At 38.2% G+C, this 16,692-nt stretch overlaps 1 protein-coding gene across 6 annotated transcripts in view; it reads right to left on the bottom strand.

Annotated features, from left to right (window-relative positions):
* The window catches only part of CACNA2D1 (calcium voltage-gated channel auxiliary subunit alpha2delta 1), a 512,643-nt gene that overhangs the window by 93,244 nt on the left and 402,707 nt on the right, over positions 1–16,692 (bottom strand). For all 6 annotated transcript variants that reach the window (XM_067746078.1, XM_067746077.1, XM_067746079.1 and 3 more), the window contains one exon: positions 3,276–3,434. In XM_067746078.1, coding sequence (XP_067602179.1) covers positions 3,276–3,434 — 159 coding nt within the window. The remainder of the gene's footprint in view (positions 1–3,275; positions 3,435–16,692) is intronic.

A 16,692-nucleotide genomic window follows, 5' to 3' on the forward strand; every position in this document is an offset into this window, starting at 1 on the left:
AGTATTAACTAATACAATTTATCACATTCAAGCACCATTCTTATTTTTGAAGATAATTATCTGAAAATTTGACCATACAAAAATTTACATATTTTATCATCAAAATAATTTTGTGAAAGGTGTTGAAGTCCCTCAAACTAAAATTAGTTTCTCTAATGACTTGTGTTTTCTATTTGCGTATGTAAAATGGGCAAAATAATATTTACCTAAAGGACTGTCTCAGAAAAGTGATAAAGTAACTAAAGTTTTTAGAACAGAACTTGGTTTCATTTTTTGAAGTAGTGGAGGTATTCTTATTATTATCACTAAATCCAAGTATCAAAGTTACTTTTAGCACATCGAGTCTTGCTGATCATTCGTAAGACACCCACAAAAAGAGGAATGCAGAAATGTGTTTTCAACATCATTTTTCCTCAGAACTTGTGGGAAAGCAGAGTCTATCTCAGCAATTTTTCTTTGGGTTTGCAGCTATCTAAAGAATCACACAGTCACAAGAAGTATACGTAACTGGCTTGGAAGGAACTAAGCCAAGGAAAGAAATTGATTATGTCAATAAAAATACAACAGCTAGGGTTGGTAATTTATGTTAATATGGTATTTCATGACACACTGTTGTATCTCTGTGTGGCCAGTATATAGCACAGTATCTATCATATGCACTCAATATAATTTTTTTGGAAAAATGCATCTCAATATATTTGTCAGTAGTTTATGAAATGCTAACTGAAGACTAATTCAAATCTTAATGTCTAATTCTGTTTGACACTTGATTCAGTGATCTTAAGGGTAAACCTTGCCGGGACAAACAAAAGAGAAGGAATGGCATTGCATGATGAGAAAAAGACTAGAAGTGTCTGAAAGAGGTAACAGAACATGCTTCAGCTCAATAAGGCAAGCCATGGCATTTGGGAAAATTATTTTAAAATGAAGAATTGCAATATCTAAGCGACATGTGGAAAGCAAAACACATGAGGTTTACTATGGAGGACATATTAAAAATCATTTACAACTTTGGTAAAGGCAGTGGGAGAGGCCAATAGGAGTTAGATCATATTTTATCAGCAACTAATAATGAACGTGCGAGTTAACGTGGCCCCTCTACATGACTGCCTCTGAAATAGTACATTAGGCTTGAGACTCATCATCATTTCACAACGGAAACCTGAATAGGAGGGAATGAGTGAGGCCAGTTAACAACACTAAGAGGAATAATTAAAATGCCAAGATCTAGAAAACTTGATTATTGACTCGAGAGAAAAAAATTAATATAAAAACCTTTCACATTCCTTTACTTACTACAGAAAGAATATATTCCACTCTAATGATCAATTATGCTTGAATTTCAAAGTTTTGAGTTTTCATTTTTTTATTAATAAACATACATTATTTAATAATCATATGCATTTTACCAAAGATAATTTCCCCTGAAAACTGCAGTGTGGAACTTCTTTGCTTTTCTAACTCCTTACTTGCTTATCTAATGGTATCTAAAAAAAATATCACTACCTCAAACTCTAAATAATTGAAAATTCTACTCTCACATTCCCTCTTTGTAGACTCCTGTGCCACCATCCACCTAGTTTTCCAGTTCAGAGAACTTGGAATCACCACCCCCTCCCCCTCCCGGCAACCCCTCCTACCCACCCAATCAGGTCACTCGCCTTAACATCTCTGCACGTCTAGTCCAACACCAGGATTTCTACAATAGCTTCTTAACGTAGAACACTCGTCAGATGATGTCTTTCTCCTACCACAAACTTTTCATTTGCTCCTACACACTTCATTTAAAGACAGCTCATGGTCTTTCCATTTCCATCACCTCTCCCCTACTGCTTATGGCCCAGCCATACCAATCCACCTGCAATTCTTTCAATGAGCATGACACCCCATGCTTCTGTGCCTTTGTCGATGCTGTTCATTTTCTCTCCCTCACCACCTACCTAGATTCTGCTCATTCTTCAAAATCCTGTTTTCAAGAAAGTGCAACAATTTTCTGACCTCCTTTGGGTAAGTTGAGCCCCCTTCCCCAAGCTGCTCCGAGCAAACACACCGTGAACACCCTGTAACAGCACTAACATGTTATATGAGAAATGATGATTTAGCATGTTATGCTCGACCTTCTTGAGAGCAAATGGTTTTGTTTATGTCTGGAATTTCAGCAATAGCACTGTGACAGGATAAATTGTGAGGCGCTCAATAAATATTGGCTGAATGAACAAATCAATGAGTCATCACCCAATCAGAGATCTTGAAAACTGTTTAGAAGATTTACTTCGGGAACAACGAAATCAAGTTTGCAGAAAAGTCCAAATATAAGGGCTTATTTAGTGACTCAGCAAATATGATAGGAATTATGTGCTGATTCTGTCCCAGCCACATGCTAGTTATTAATTAATTATAACACCAACTCAACAGCCTACAGTCTCATGTGCTTTTCTATGTGGTTTGCTATGTCCACCGATTCTGTGGACATTCTTTACACAACCCCAGTTAGGAAACCAAGGCAGAGAGATGTCAGGTCCATACTCTGAACCACTGCAATAATATTGCTTCAGAAGAGATACAAACCTGAATGATAGCTCCTGCTTTCAAATAGTTCAAATGAAACAGACAACATGGCCATTTGAAAATACTAGTCCGCAGTGTGAGATTCGTGTTATAATATTGTTATGATATGGGACAGGTAGTAGGTGTGCCAGAATTTAAAAGCCAAACTATAGACATCGATGATTCACTCAAGGGAATTTTCTCTTTGGAAGGAACTTCTGCTCTTCCTGTCTACCTTGATGTTAACCATTTGGACCTTTTTGTACATTTAGGAACAACCTGAAGATTCAAACTAGATGTTTAAAACTGAAATATTTCCAGAAACCATTTGATGACTGACAGCACAAGTTTCCAAATAAATACAGTACTAACTGAGATAAGACAAAAGAGATGATATTCTAAATGTGCCAACTAAGTTTCCAGTGCTTCTTCAAAATTAAATTAAGTAATTACCTTACAAATGTGTTTTTTTAAACAAAGTTTGAAAAAAGAGGGTAGAAGAAAAGATCTAAAAGAGAAAGAAAATCTACATTTTGTATACTTTCTGAATTTTGGATTTAAAAATAAAAAAAGTTCAAACATTTCTACTGCGGAGACACATCTGCTTTCTAAATGAATGACAAACAGAACTGTTATCTAACCCGACAGAGCTGTAACTACAAGGATATTGAAATTCAGATCCTACAATTCAATAATAAAAGACAAAAGGGGGTAGTATTAATACTTACATTAAGCAGCTGTTCAAAAGCAAAACTAAAGCCCTTTTTATAATCTGTGATTCCTTTCGCTGTGATATTATTCACTGCATCTTTCAGCACTTTCTTATTTCTTACATTTGCTTGGACAAGGTGCTGAAAACAGCTTACATCCTGGGCATTGCTGTTAAACTGCAAAAGATAAAAAGGTAAATGTATAAACCAACATTAAAATCAATCATGTAATTTTTACTGAATTTGTATTATACTTCTCAATCCTTCTGCACTGCTTTCTCTTTCGAAAAGAAAAGTGAGTAGATTGGTAACAGAAGCGCACTAAAGATCAAACAGTAATTTTCATCCATGCCCCAACCCTACTGTATTAGCCTGTCGCTTATTGACACTTTCCTGAACCTAGCTTGGTTTCCCTGATTATAAATTTGGGATTTGAGTTATGTGAGGTCCCTCCCAGCTCTCAAATTTTATGAGCATTTAGATTACAAACAACAACAACAACACAAAACTCTCAACAAACAATGAAATACATTCAGAATGCAGAAATGATATGATGATGCCTGCACAGAATACAGGGAGAAACTGAGCATTTTACTCGCCTCGCATGAGGAAACGCTAAATGGAAAAGTGGTACACAGAAGGACAGGAACAGACGGTTAGTAAATTTGAAATTTGATGGTAGTCTTTCCATGGGGGTTAAAACAGGAAAGTAATCTGAAAGACTCAAGAACAACGAGTGGTCTTTCAAAACTATCACTCTAGAGGTTATATAGGGAATGCAGTAGAATCACAGAGGCAAGAGAAAGGGCAAGCAGGTCATGGCAGAGTTACTGCTGTGAGTGATAAGGGCCTGAACAACAAAGAGTCTGTAGGAGGAGAAAACAAACTCCAATAATATCTGCCCCAACTGAAAATTTAAGAATGATCACCAAAGTAATTTCAGCAACCGTATAAAAAGTATTCACACAGTTCACTGTATATTTCCAAAAAGATAAGAATAGGACTCCAGCAAGAAGGTCAGGGCGCTAAAATGAATGGGATCATCCTATCATTCATTAACTCTGCTATGGGTACAAGCCCCTTAGGCTCCTGGGGCCTAGACTGTCACATCTGCAAAAGCAAAATGAGAATGATGATAAAAACATACTTGCTAAAAGGAAAGGGGCTGGCCAGATCAAATGTTGAAGCTATTCTCAGATCAAAAGCACATAATGATTTTAACAGGTGGATCACAAGCCAAAATATATTTTTACATAAGTGATTATCTATTCTCATAAATATAATGCATCATTCTCTTTTCTCTGAAGATCCCTGAAACCTAGTGATAAGGTACACTGTACAATTCATCAATCCATTAAGCAAATATTCATTGGCGGCCTGTTATATGTCCAGAGTTGTGGTAGGTGAGAGCTCTGTGCCTTCAGACATGAGGTAAATTATGCACACACACTTATATATGTATGTAAGCACTTATACGTGTTTACTTTGTGCTGCATTGACTATTTGCTCTACAAATATTAATCATTTCCTCTTTGAAAATGCGCTGCAAGTAAGTAGTAGTATTATCCATGAGAAACCTTAAGCACAGTTAAATGACTTGTCCATAGTCACGTAACAAATAAGTAATAGAGAGTCAGGATTCAGACTAGCACTGTAGCAAGAGTCTGGGATTTTAACTACTCCCTCAGTGCCTCTCAATATACAATAAATCATGATGAGTTATGTAAAGCAATGTAATCCTAATCTCTAAGAGATAATATCTGGAGAATGGGTTCTGATTCGGACTGTAAGCAGTTGGGGGGAAAATTCCCTAAGAAATGGCATTTCCTGTGATTCCACAGAAATGTTTCCTTGAAGACTATGGAGGAAGAACATTCCAGGCAGATAGAACAACATGTAAAAAGGCCCTGATGTGACAAAAAGAAAAGAAGCCTCTTAGGGAAACATAAAGATGGAGAGTTTAGCTCAGTTTCATATGAGGACTAATGACATGAAATGAGCTCAGGGACGGAGGCAGGGTCTAATGGAAATGCTAGACAATTAGGCATGTATTCTCTGTCGAACGGCCAGTCACAAAAGGTTTTAAGCCAAATGCAAAATAATTTAATCTAGAACTTTAACAGCTCGCCCTAGCTGCTGTTTAGGAATTGGATGTAAGGTGAGCAAAATTCAAAGGATGGAAAATAATTAGGAGGCTATTGCGGTAACCCAGCTGAACAGACAAAGTGGCTTTGTTATTCATGGAGATGGTCGAAAAGAGGGGTTCAAAACCTATTTTGGAGAAATAATCACTAGCTTGTGATGGTGCACTGGGTCTGCGTTGAGTAAGAAGAGAATTCTGACATGGGCATCTGTGTGGCCGGAGGAGGGACGGGTTCAGGGACACTTGAGGATTAGGGGAGAGAAGCACACAGTTCAAGCGCGGGTGAGATTTCAGTATGTGAGATACGTAAATGAAGATGTCAAGAAATAACGTTGAAAGCAAGAGGCTCAGAAGAAGTCTTGATTAATATAAAAAACACGGAAAGCTTCAGCAGAGAAATTTGGTTTAAAGCCATGTGATTAAAAGTGAAGCAGAGGAGGGGTCTCTGAGAAAACTGAGCAGGAGTAAGATTCCTTGGAGGCAGGAAAGAAGTCAGGAGACTGGACTGCCTTAGATGATGAGAGGAAAACAGTCTCAAGAAGAACACACTGCGGGACAGAGACAGGAAAGATGAGGACTTAAAAGCACCCACTGCACTCATCCCCATTACACAGGCAGTGTCTGGAGGTCGGGGGTGCGGGTGGAACACAATGGAGCGCGCTGAACAACAATGGGAGGGATTAGCCCGTGCAGAGGCAAGTCTTCAGAGCACCTTGGCTGGGAGGCAGAGAATGAACAGGGTGGTCCCTGAAGGGGTGGACGGGGGTCAAGGAGAGGTTTCTTTTTTTTTTTTTAATTTTATTTATTTATTTATTTTTGGCTGTGTTGGGTCCTCATTGCTGCACGTGGTCTTTCTTTAGTTGCGATGAGCGGGGGCTACTCTTTGTTGCAGTGTGCAGGCTTCTCACTGCGGTGGCTTCTCTCGTTGCGGAGCACAGGCTCTAGGCGGGTGCACTTCAGTAGTTGGGGCACGCGCGCTCTAGAATGCAGGCTCAGCAGACGTGGCACACGGGCTTAGTTGCTCCGTGGCATGTGGGATCTTCCCAGAAGAGGGCTCGAACCCGTGTCCCCTGCATTGGCAGGCGTATTCTTAACCACTGAGCCACCAGGAAAGTGAAGGGTCACTAGAGCAAGAGAGGGTTTACCTTGAAGAGAGAAGGAAGAAAACGTTGCAGGCAACAGAACAGAGGTGAAAAACGAAGCTCTTGTGAAGATGGGGAAGAATGGGACACAAGATGCTCCTAGAGGAACAAGCCTGTAAGAAACCATGTATCCACTTCATTGTACTGGGAAAGAAGAGCGAGGGCTGAGTCCCGCCACTGGGTGTACAGAGATTTGGTGTGGGGAAATGATATTATTGCCTGTGGCTTTTGTCTCCAGTGGACCATGAAGCAAGGTCATCGGGATAAAGTAAAACAGGAGGTGGAAGGTTTGGAGAGAGTATAGATAAAACAGGAAGTAAAATGTCTTGCAAAGATAAATACTGAATTCTCTCTCACTTTTACTTGGAACACTACTTTTGGGTACATCATATATATGAGAACAAAGCTCCAATATACTCGTTTTCAATAAAGTCAAACACTGAAAAGTCAGTATCTTCAGATCCAAATCCCACTGCCTCCCCCCCCATTATTTGATAATATGACACAATCTTATGCTACACATCCCGTTTTGAAAGCAAAAGAATATGAGAATTCCCGTGTTAGAAAGTAAAAAAATAAAGTAAAAATAAAAAATAGATTGCCAATATATTAACGGTAAAACATCTGACCTTAAAGAATCATTAGAAATGATTACAGGAAATGTTATTATGTGATTTAGTTAAATCATGAAACTTGATAAAATTACAAGTTATGCAGAAAATGAACACTGGATAATGTATTGCCCGGAGTCTTCTGGTTGGCCTTAACCTGCTTTTAACACAGAAGAGTGAAGCATCTCATTAAGTCACTTTAACACAAACTGATTAAATGTAAATTCAATTCATTAAATACAAATTCAGCGGTGTATAGCAGAAATACTCCAATTATACTCATAACAAAACTCATAAATAATGCAGAGAAAGGAATAACTTACAAAGTGTAAGTCCCTATGGCAAACCTTATTCTCCAAGAAAGGAATGAGAAATGTGAAAAGTTCTGACTTAGGTAAGTATATATTTCACAGACATCTTAGACTCACTTGCTTTTAGAATAGAAAAAAAAAAAAAAAAAGAACAGATTTACTTTCACGAACTGAAATTACTGTCTTTGGTGACATGTGTCCAGACTGTAATTTATAAACCACATATTTAATACATTAACCACCACTTAGGGCAAGAGTCTAATAATATAGCATTATAAAGCTTTGAAATACTACATGGTGACTGAAAATAGATTTAAGGGGTCCTGCTTTTGTAATCTCTTAAGAAAATACTTCTTTTAAATATGTATACTTAACTAATCCTACAGAGCCCCAAATCCAAACTACCGTCCTGCTCATTCCTTCCCAATTCTAGAAAATTCAACCAAGTGGGTCCCTTATCAGAAAGGCTGAGAAAAATCTCTGCTAGCACGCTGAGACGGGAAGGTGTGTGGGTTAATGTGAGCATCTGGGGTAGCAATGAGGAGGGATTTCTATCTCTGCCCCAGCATTTGCACATTCTTTTGTTTTCCTCTTCCACATACCCTGCTCCTTCCGCCTACAACACTTGTCCCACTTACCTCAACATTCTTTCCTTATAAAAGGCTTTCATGATCTTCCCTGACTAGGTCAAATCACCCCATTAAAAGTTTCATAGGCCTAGATATATCTTTTTTATGGAATACATCACAGTCATAATTCTATATTTCTTTGTATGATATCTTTATAGACTCTTTGACTGGATTAAAAGCCATGGCCAGAAAAGAAAATAGCCATCCCACCACTGTACTTGACATATTAATAGGTCTCCATATAATTGGTGTACAATAAACATACAAAATAAATATTTACTGAATGAATGTATGCAGTTTAAGAAAATTAGAAGATAGTGCACAAATATTGATCAATAATTTAGCCAAAGGCTTCTAAGTATAGAACCTGTATTTTAGTTCTGCAATACCTTGTTAAATTTGTACGTTTATAAATATAAATACTCTGTCCAAAAAGACACTATTAAAATATCCAAATGCAGATGCATGCAGAACACCTAGCATGAAGCCCGGCACACAGTAAATGTTAAATCAACTGCAACTCTATTGTTTTAAAAATTACTTTAGTAAAAACATTAGTATACTTCGTAAGAAATAAGAATAGATTCCTAGATTCATGAGAAAGATGCATATAAACAATATCAGCTTTAGTGACCCTTAAATAAAGCTCACTACTGGGATGGTACAAGTAGCCCTCAAACATTAGTTTAGTTCTTGAAACAGTCTCTGGGAATAACCATGAACAGTAAATTTCAATGCTTCCAATGAACCTTCCTATTAAATATCACAATCAAGTACACATATCAAATTAAAAGATAATTTAAGATCCAAACAAATTGTTAATTTCTCAAATGAAATAACTTAAACTCTTAGTTTTGTAAAGGCAAGGTCTATTTTTTGTTCTGATGTCCTGTGCTGAATAAGAAATCATCCACAAAATATTTCTGAGAGAGGACACTCTGCTGCTCATTGGATTAACCTGGGACACAAACGATGAAATGCTGACATTGCCTTGATATACGCAAGTCAAAGAGGCATCAAGTTCCTGAAAAGCAACCTTGTCTAGAAATGGCACCTATAAAACACCTTCATAGAGTACCAAGGCTCCCACTGAAGAGGTTGGTGGGCTTAAGTAGTTTTCCCCTAGACTGTTGAAGAATTAAAGGCAAAATAAATCCAAAGGTGATATTCTTCCACTTGGAACTGCAGAGAAAAAGTGGCCCATTTAATCTTTGTCTGACCATTCAGTATGTCCTTAATTTCCACCCCCTCACCTCATCCATGTATTTCAAACTCTTTTTTTTTGCCATGAAAAAGAAATACAGTGTGAAATTATGGGCTCCCGCTGTGTAGATGATCAGCAAAAACAACTCAAATTCAGACTGGCCTGCTTTGGAACATGGGATTTTTTAAAATTATAAAATATAAGTAAACTACTTTACATAATTAACTACTGTAAATAATTTATATAACAAATTTATATTATATAAAGTAATTTACATGGATAAACTAAGTTAAATAAACTGCAAACAATTCTGCATATCAGGCAGTAGTTACAAATTGTGGTATCAGAAGCGATCTACATTTTGGACACCAGATGGCAATGAAGGAAAGTAAAAGGAAAGCGGACAGAGGCTGTGATCTTAAAAATCTTGGTTGTTTTATTCCTACTAAAATACTTGTTATTTATTTTTATTTTCCCATTTTTCATAGGAAACCAGGAAATATTATAAAGAAACAAAATGGTTATTCTAAAATCCAGAGAAAGTAGCTTATAGCATTTACCCACATGCATTTGTACATATTCCTAGTTAAGAATGATTTTAAGGTTTTATCTATTGCCAAATTACTTTCCAGATATATTGCGCCAATTTAAATATGTGTGAGAGTCTCACTGCACTCTCAGACACACTACATTTTTATTTGCTAAACTGTAATTTAAAATAATATTTCAATATTCAATAATTACTTGAATTCCTCAGTGGTTAATGAAGTGAAAGTTTTTCTCACATCTTGTCATATAAACCTGTGAATTTTAAGTCCTATTTTTTTCCAGTTTGTTGCTTACCTTCTAATTTTAACTTTTGATCCTGTTATTTATGATTTCTAAAAATATTTTTATGCTTAGAAAACCATCCATTATTCAGGTAAATAAACATCTACAGTTTCTACAAATATTTGATGGTTTTGTTTGCTTATTTTACATTTTGGTGTTTAGTCATGGTGGAAATTATTTTCCCCAATAGTATGAGGGGACAATTAGATTAAGCAATTTTTTTTTCAAATAGCCAATTTTCCCTTTTATTGAGTAATTATTGGTTCCTGATCCACTGTGTATAATAAGTTAAGATTATGCATACATTTCTTTTACTATTTGGATACATATTCCGTTTCTGTTCCCATTATTTCACCAGCTTCTTACTTTTTAATGTTAATAATAAAAATATTAGCTAACGTGTACTGAAAATCACAGCTATGCCTATCTAAGAACATCACATGTATTAATTCACTTAACCTTGACCAAGCTTAAAGTCTTAGCTGTAATATGGTTTCCATTATACAGTTGAGGAAATGAGGCTTAGAGTGTCAAGGAAAGTGTTCAGAGTCACTCAACAACCAAGGTCAGGACTCTACTTCAAACCCAAACCCCTGAAACTCTTCTCCATGGTGTCTAATCACTTTTAATTCATGCCAGAAGAATAAGCTGCCATACTCTGTCACGCTACTTTTTCCACCACTATTTTCCTACTTAACTTCAGAACTATCTTTTGTCAAATTAAAACCACATTTACCAATAATTTTGGGACAAACTGGTATCTTCACATGAGTCAGCTTTTCATTCCAGGAAGAATTATTCATCAATTCCACATCTGTTCCTCCATTTCATCTCTTATACATATATCTCATATACTCTTTTCTCTTTCTTAAACTTCAAGTCCTAATGAGATCAATCAAGATGGCAAAGTACGAGGATGTGAAGCTTACCTCCCCCCACAAACACATCAAAAATACATCGACATGTAGAACAATTCTCACTGAAAACTAACTGGAAACTGTCATCAGGACTCCTGTACAACCAAGGCTGTAAGAAAGATACATATGTAATTGGGTAGGAAGGGAAGAAAAGTGATTGGGTCAGGACCTGTGCCCCTGGGAGGGGACTCAAAGGAAAAGGGAGATTACACAGATGGAGACCGTCCCTGGGGAGCGTGCGGTGTGAGCCACAGATGGGGTAGCCCAGTGCTGGTGTCCTGCACCCTTTGGCTGGTGGGAGGACCTCTGCAATGAACAGGAGGGCTGCGGGAAGCCTGGATGTCACTTGTGAGGGGTGCATGCATGCGCTGGCTTGCTCCCAAATCAGGGTGAAGAGAAGACTACTCTAGCGGTTGCTGGTGGCCCATGACCACCTTGCTGCCTGGCTCAGCCCGACCTGAGAGAACGCTCTGGTCCCACTCATTCCATGTCACAGTGCGGCACTGGTTCTGGGGTGGCCACAACTGGGAAGAAGATTCAACACGGGGACACGGAGGCGACCCCATCCCAGGGCGGAGCCTGGGGGGATTGGCAGTGGCCATTGTTGGCACTTACTCAAGCAGCGCAGATTTCTGACGGCAGCTGCTCCATCACAGCTCATGCCCCAATATATGCTGAGAGTCCATGTGGGCCCTGCCTGCCCTGTGGTGTGGCTCTACCACAGAGTGGGGGCAGCAGAGTCTTAGGGCTGTGATCAGCTGTGAGGGACAAAAGGCACTGGCACCCAAGGCTGTGTCTGAGCAGAGCAAGGGAAACAACTGCGGGCACCTGAAAGAGCATCTCATCTGAGACAGCTCAGACTCCTGTCTGTGGACAACATGAGCCAAGAGCTCACATGGGGCCCCCTGGCTTCAGCACGCCCCCCACTCTGGGGCAAGGATCCTATTTTGGGGGAGAGAGGAAAACACAAACTTAAAGAGAATAGAACCAACTCAGGCCTGACCATCAAGGCTTTTGCTCCAGCAGCTTGGGATCAGACCCCACCCACAACAGGGCAGTGATGCCCAGTGAGCAGAGGGGAAGTCTTGCCTCACACCCAGCTTCAGCTTTACCCCTCTGTGTGCAGTCCCACCCCGTACCAGGGTGACAGATGCCAGCACGTCCTGAAGAAAGATGTTACATCCACGTCAAATCCAGCTCTCCCACCAAAGGCACTGGGCACATGCAGTCTGTACAGGGACACTCTCACATACGCACACACATTTAAAACTGCAGGGCTTCCCTGGTGGCGCAGTGGTTGAGAGTCCCCCTGCGGATGCAGGGGACACGGGTTCGTGCCCTGGTCCGGGAAGATCCCACATGCTGCGGAGCAGCTGGGCCCGTGAGCCATGGCCGCTGAGCCTGCGCGTCTGGAGCCTGTGCTCCGCAATGGGAAAGGCCACAACAGTGAGAGGCCCGCGTACAGCAAAAAAAAAAAAAAACAAAAACCTGCGATAGGTAACTGCTTCACCTAAATTCATAGAGGCAGAGAAATTTAAGCAAAATTAAAAGGCAGAAGAACTGCTCTCAATTAGAAGAGCAAAAGAAAATCCCTGAATAAAAGAGCTAATGAAACAGGAATAATTTACCAGATAAAGAATTCAAAGCACTGGTAATAAAAATGTTAACTGGAAAGCATAGATGAACACAGTGAAAACTTTAACAGAGAACTAGAAAATACTACAAAGACCCAATCAAAAATAAAGAATTCAGTACCTGGAGAAAACAAACAAAAAAAACCCCAACACACTATAAGGAATGAGTAGCAGACCAAGTGATACAGCAGAATGCATAAGTCATCTGGAAGACAGAATAATGGAAACCACCCAAACAGAACAGCAAAAAGAAACACAAATTTAAAAACATGAAAACATTTTAAGAGATCGCTGGAACAACAAGTATACCAACATTTGCATCATAGGGGTCCCAGAAGGAGAAGAGAGAGAAAAGGGTATTTAAAATGTATTTGAGGAAACTACAGCTGACAACTACCCAAACCTGAAGAAAGAAACAGATATCCAGAAGCACAGAGAGTCCCAAACAAGATGAACCCAAACAGACCCACACCAAGACACATCATAATAAAAATGGCAAAAGTTAAAATTCTAAAGGCAATGAGAGAAAAACAAAGAGTCATACAAGGGAATCCACATAAGGCTATCACCTGATTTCTCTGCAGAAACTCTGCAGGTCGAAAGAGAGTGACATGATATATTCAAAGTCCTTAAAGGGAAAAACCTGCAACCTAGGATACTTTACACAACAGGATTATAATTTAGAATAGAAGAAGAAATAAAGAACTTCGCAGACAAGCAAAAACTAAGAGTCCATCAATACTAAACATACCCTAAAAGAAATGTTACAAGGTCTTCTCTAAGTGAAAAAGAAGTAAGAATCTGTATGAAAGGGGAAATCCCACCATGAAATGCAAATATATTGCACATACTGAGGATCAACCACTTAAATACGCCAGTATGAAGATTAAAAGACAAAACACTGTAAAAGAACCATAACTACAGTAAACAAGGGATAAACATGAGGATGCAAAATATGACATCAAAAACACAGTATGTGGGCGAGGAGAGTAAAAGGTAGATCTTTTAGAACGTGTTTGAACTTAAATGACTATCAATTTAAAACAACTAGATACAGTTATAGGTCAACATGTATGAACCCCATAATAACCATAAATCAAAAACCAACAATAGACGTAGAAAAAAATTAAAAAAAGGAACACAAGCATACTACTAAAGAAAATCATCAAACCACAAGGGAAGAAGCAAAAAGAAATGAACAGAGAAGAACTATAAAAAATACCAGACAACAAGTAATAAAACAGCAATAAGTACATACCTACCAATAATTACTTCAAATGTACATTTAATCCAACAATGCATAAAAAAGATCATACACCATGATCAAGTTGGATTTATTCCATGGTACAAGGATGGCTCAACATATGGAAATCAATCAATTTGACAGACCACATTAACAAAAGGAAAGACAAAAACCACATGATTATCTCAACAGATGCAGAAAAAGCAGTTGACAAAATTCATCATCCATTCATGATATAAACTCTCATCAAAGTGGGTGCAGAGGGAAAATATCTCAACATAATAAAGGCCATTTATGACAAATGCACAGTTAGTATAATATTCAATGGTGGGCATGTAAATTTGTGTAGCCACTATGGAAAACAGTATGGAGGTTCCTAAAACACTAAAAATAGAACTACTATATGATTCAGTAATTCCACTCCTGGGTATATATCCAGAAAAAACAAAAACACTAATTCTAACTGATACATGCGCCTCAATGTTCACAGTAGCACTGTTTATCATAGCCAAGAGACAGAAGCAACCCAAGTGTCAATAAACAGACAAATATATAAAGAAGACGTGGTATATATTTACAATGGAATATTAGCCATAAAACAATGAAAATATGCCCTTTGCAGCAATGTAGATGAACCTAGAGAATATTATGCATAGTGATGTAAGTCAGAGAAAGACATATACCATACGATATCACTTATATGTAGAATCTAAGAAAGAAAACAAATGAATGTAAAGAGTAAAACAGAAATAGACTCACAGATATAGAAAACAAACTAGTGCTTACCAGTAGGAAGAGGGAAGAAGAAGGGACAAGATAGGGGTATGGGATTAAGAGGTACATACTACTGTGTATAAAATAGATAAGCAAGGGCTTCCCTGGTGGCGCAGTGGTTGGGAGTCCGCCTGCCGATGCAGGGGACACGGGTTCATGCCCCGGTCCGGGAGGATCCCACATGCCGCGGAGTGGCTGGGCCCGTGAGCCATGGCCACTGAGCCTGCGCGTCCGGAGCCTGTGCTCCGTAACAGGAGAGGCCACAACAGTGAGAAGCCCGTGTATCACACACACACAAAAAAGCAAGAGGGATATATTGTACAGCACAGGGAATTATAGCCATTATCTTGCAATAACTTCTAATGGAGTATAATCTGTAAAAATACTGAATCACTATGCTGTATACCCAAAACTGGTAAAATATTTTAAATCAAAGATACTTCAATAAAAATAAATAAATAAAATAAAATAAAACGCAGGTCCTAAATATATTAGTAAAAGTACTGCTAGGTAATTCATGGCTCTTGCTAATATTGTGAATGTGATTTTAATTTCTATTATTAATCCTTGTTCAGCGAAAACCAGCCATGTGGTCACCCTCCCATGGTTAGAGGTGCCACAAGTATCTTTGCTAATAGCACTCTGGGACTTGACCACTCCTGTCCTCAAATTGATGTTGCTGTCCCCTAACATTGGCTGCTGGCTTACAGTTTCCTTGGCCTATAGAAAAAAATTTTTAATAAAGAATTGACCATTTTTTAATTTAGTTTAGGAAAACCAGGTCTAGTCCAGGCCCTGCCTGTAATAAGCACCCACAGCCATGGCTGATTCAATCATCTCCTCCGAGCTTCAGGTTTTTCTTTCTGAAATAAAAGCCTTTGCTAGATCACTTGGAAAGCCCCTCAAATTCTAAAATCATATTTATATCTGATAATTTTAACTATGATGGAAAAATTACATAAATGCATAGGAATAATAAATTCTGTATATACCAAAAGAAAATGGCATCAATAAAAAGTGAAAATATTGAGAACATTATTAAGACACAATTTATGTTTGCCTCTAATTATAAATCATGGCCCATCAAAACTTCTGATAAATGTTGTCATTTTTAAACAAATATTCCCATTAACTTGAATCATGACATGCCCAAAATTCAGTCTGTTGACTTTTGTCAAAAACTTGAAAGAATTTCTGAGTAAGTCCCAAGTATCTTTTCTAATATATTCTATTTACATGTTGGTACAGAAAACTTTTAAACCTCTCTAATTATAGGCATTTATAAGAATTTCAAGCAATTGGGAGTGTGCTACTCTTTTGCTTCAGAATTAATTTATATTTAGCTTCCTTGCTCATATCAACTTGATATTTATATTTTCTCAACCATCTTTTAATCAACCAGTGTGCAATTCTGATTCCAGAGCACTCATTCAACTAGAAATACGGGCAGCTTTCTCTCTATCATTCTCGAGATATAATAATTCTATCAGTATTATTCCTAATATAAGTATTTTTCTCATAGCCCTGTGGAAATTTGCGTGCCAGCTCCCAAAGATGAAGCTTTACTGAAATGACCAAATGATCACATACTCTGTGATCACTTCCTCTTCACCCACACTGTGATGCAGAGCTGACCAATACGTCTAATATTTTCACGGTACATGAAGCTGAGTACTTGGAACATCTTCCCTAATTGAAAAAAAAAAATTGTGATGACGGCTGGCTTTGCCTAAAGAACACAATGAGCAAGATACACAACACCTAATATGTTTGCAGAGTAGAGATACTGTCATACTGACAATATGAGTGAGAATGACTCTGGTCACTTAAAACACAAAGATATTTTATCACTGACTGAAATTTGTTATAAAACGACATCTATATAGCACTCTCCCCGCTGCCCCAGCTAACTTTACTGTTGTCTTATTTTAAGAAATGGCCACGGCCACCCCAACCTTCAGCAATCACCACCCTGATCAGTCAATGGTCAGCATCA

The sequence above is a fragment of the Pseudorca crassidens genome, chromosome 8, assembly GCF_039906515.1.
Source record: "Pseudorca crassidens isolate mPseCra1 chromosome 8, mPseCra1.hap1, whole genome shotgun sequence".
NCBI classification, from domain to species: Eukaryota; Metazoa; Chordata; class Mammalia; order Artiodactyla; family Delphinidae; genus Pseudorca; species Pseudorca crassidens.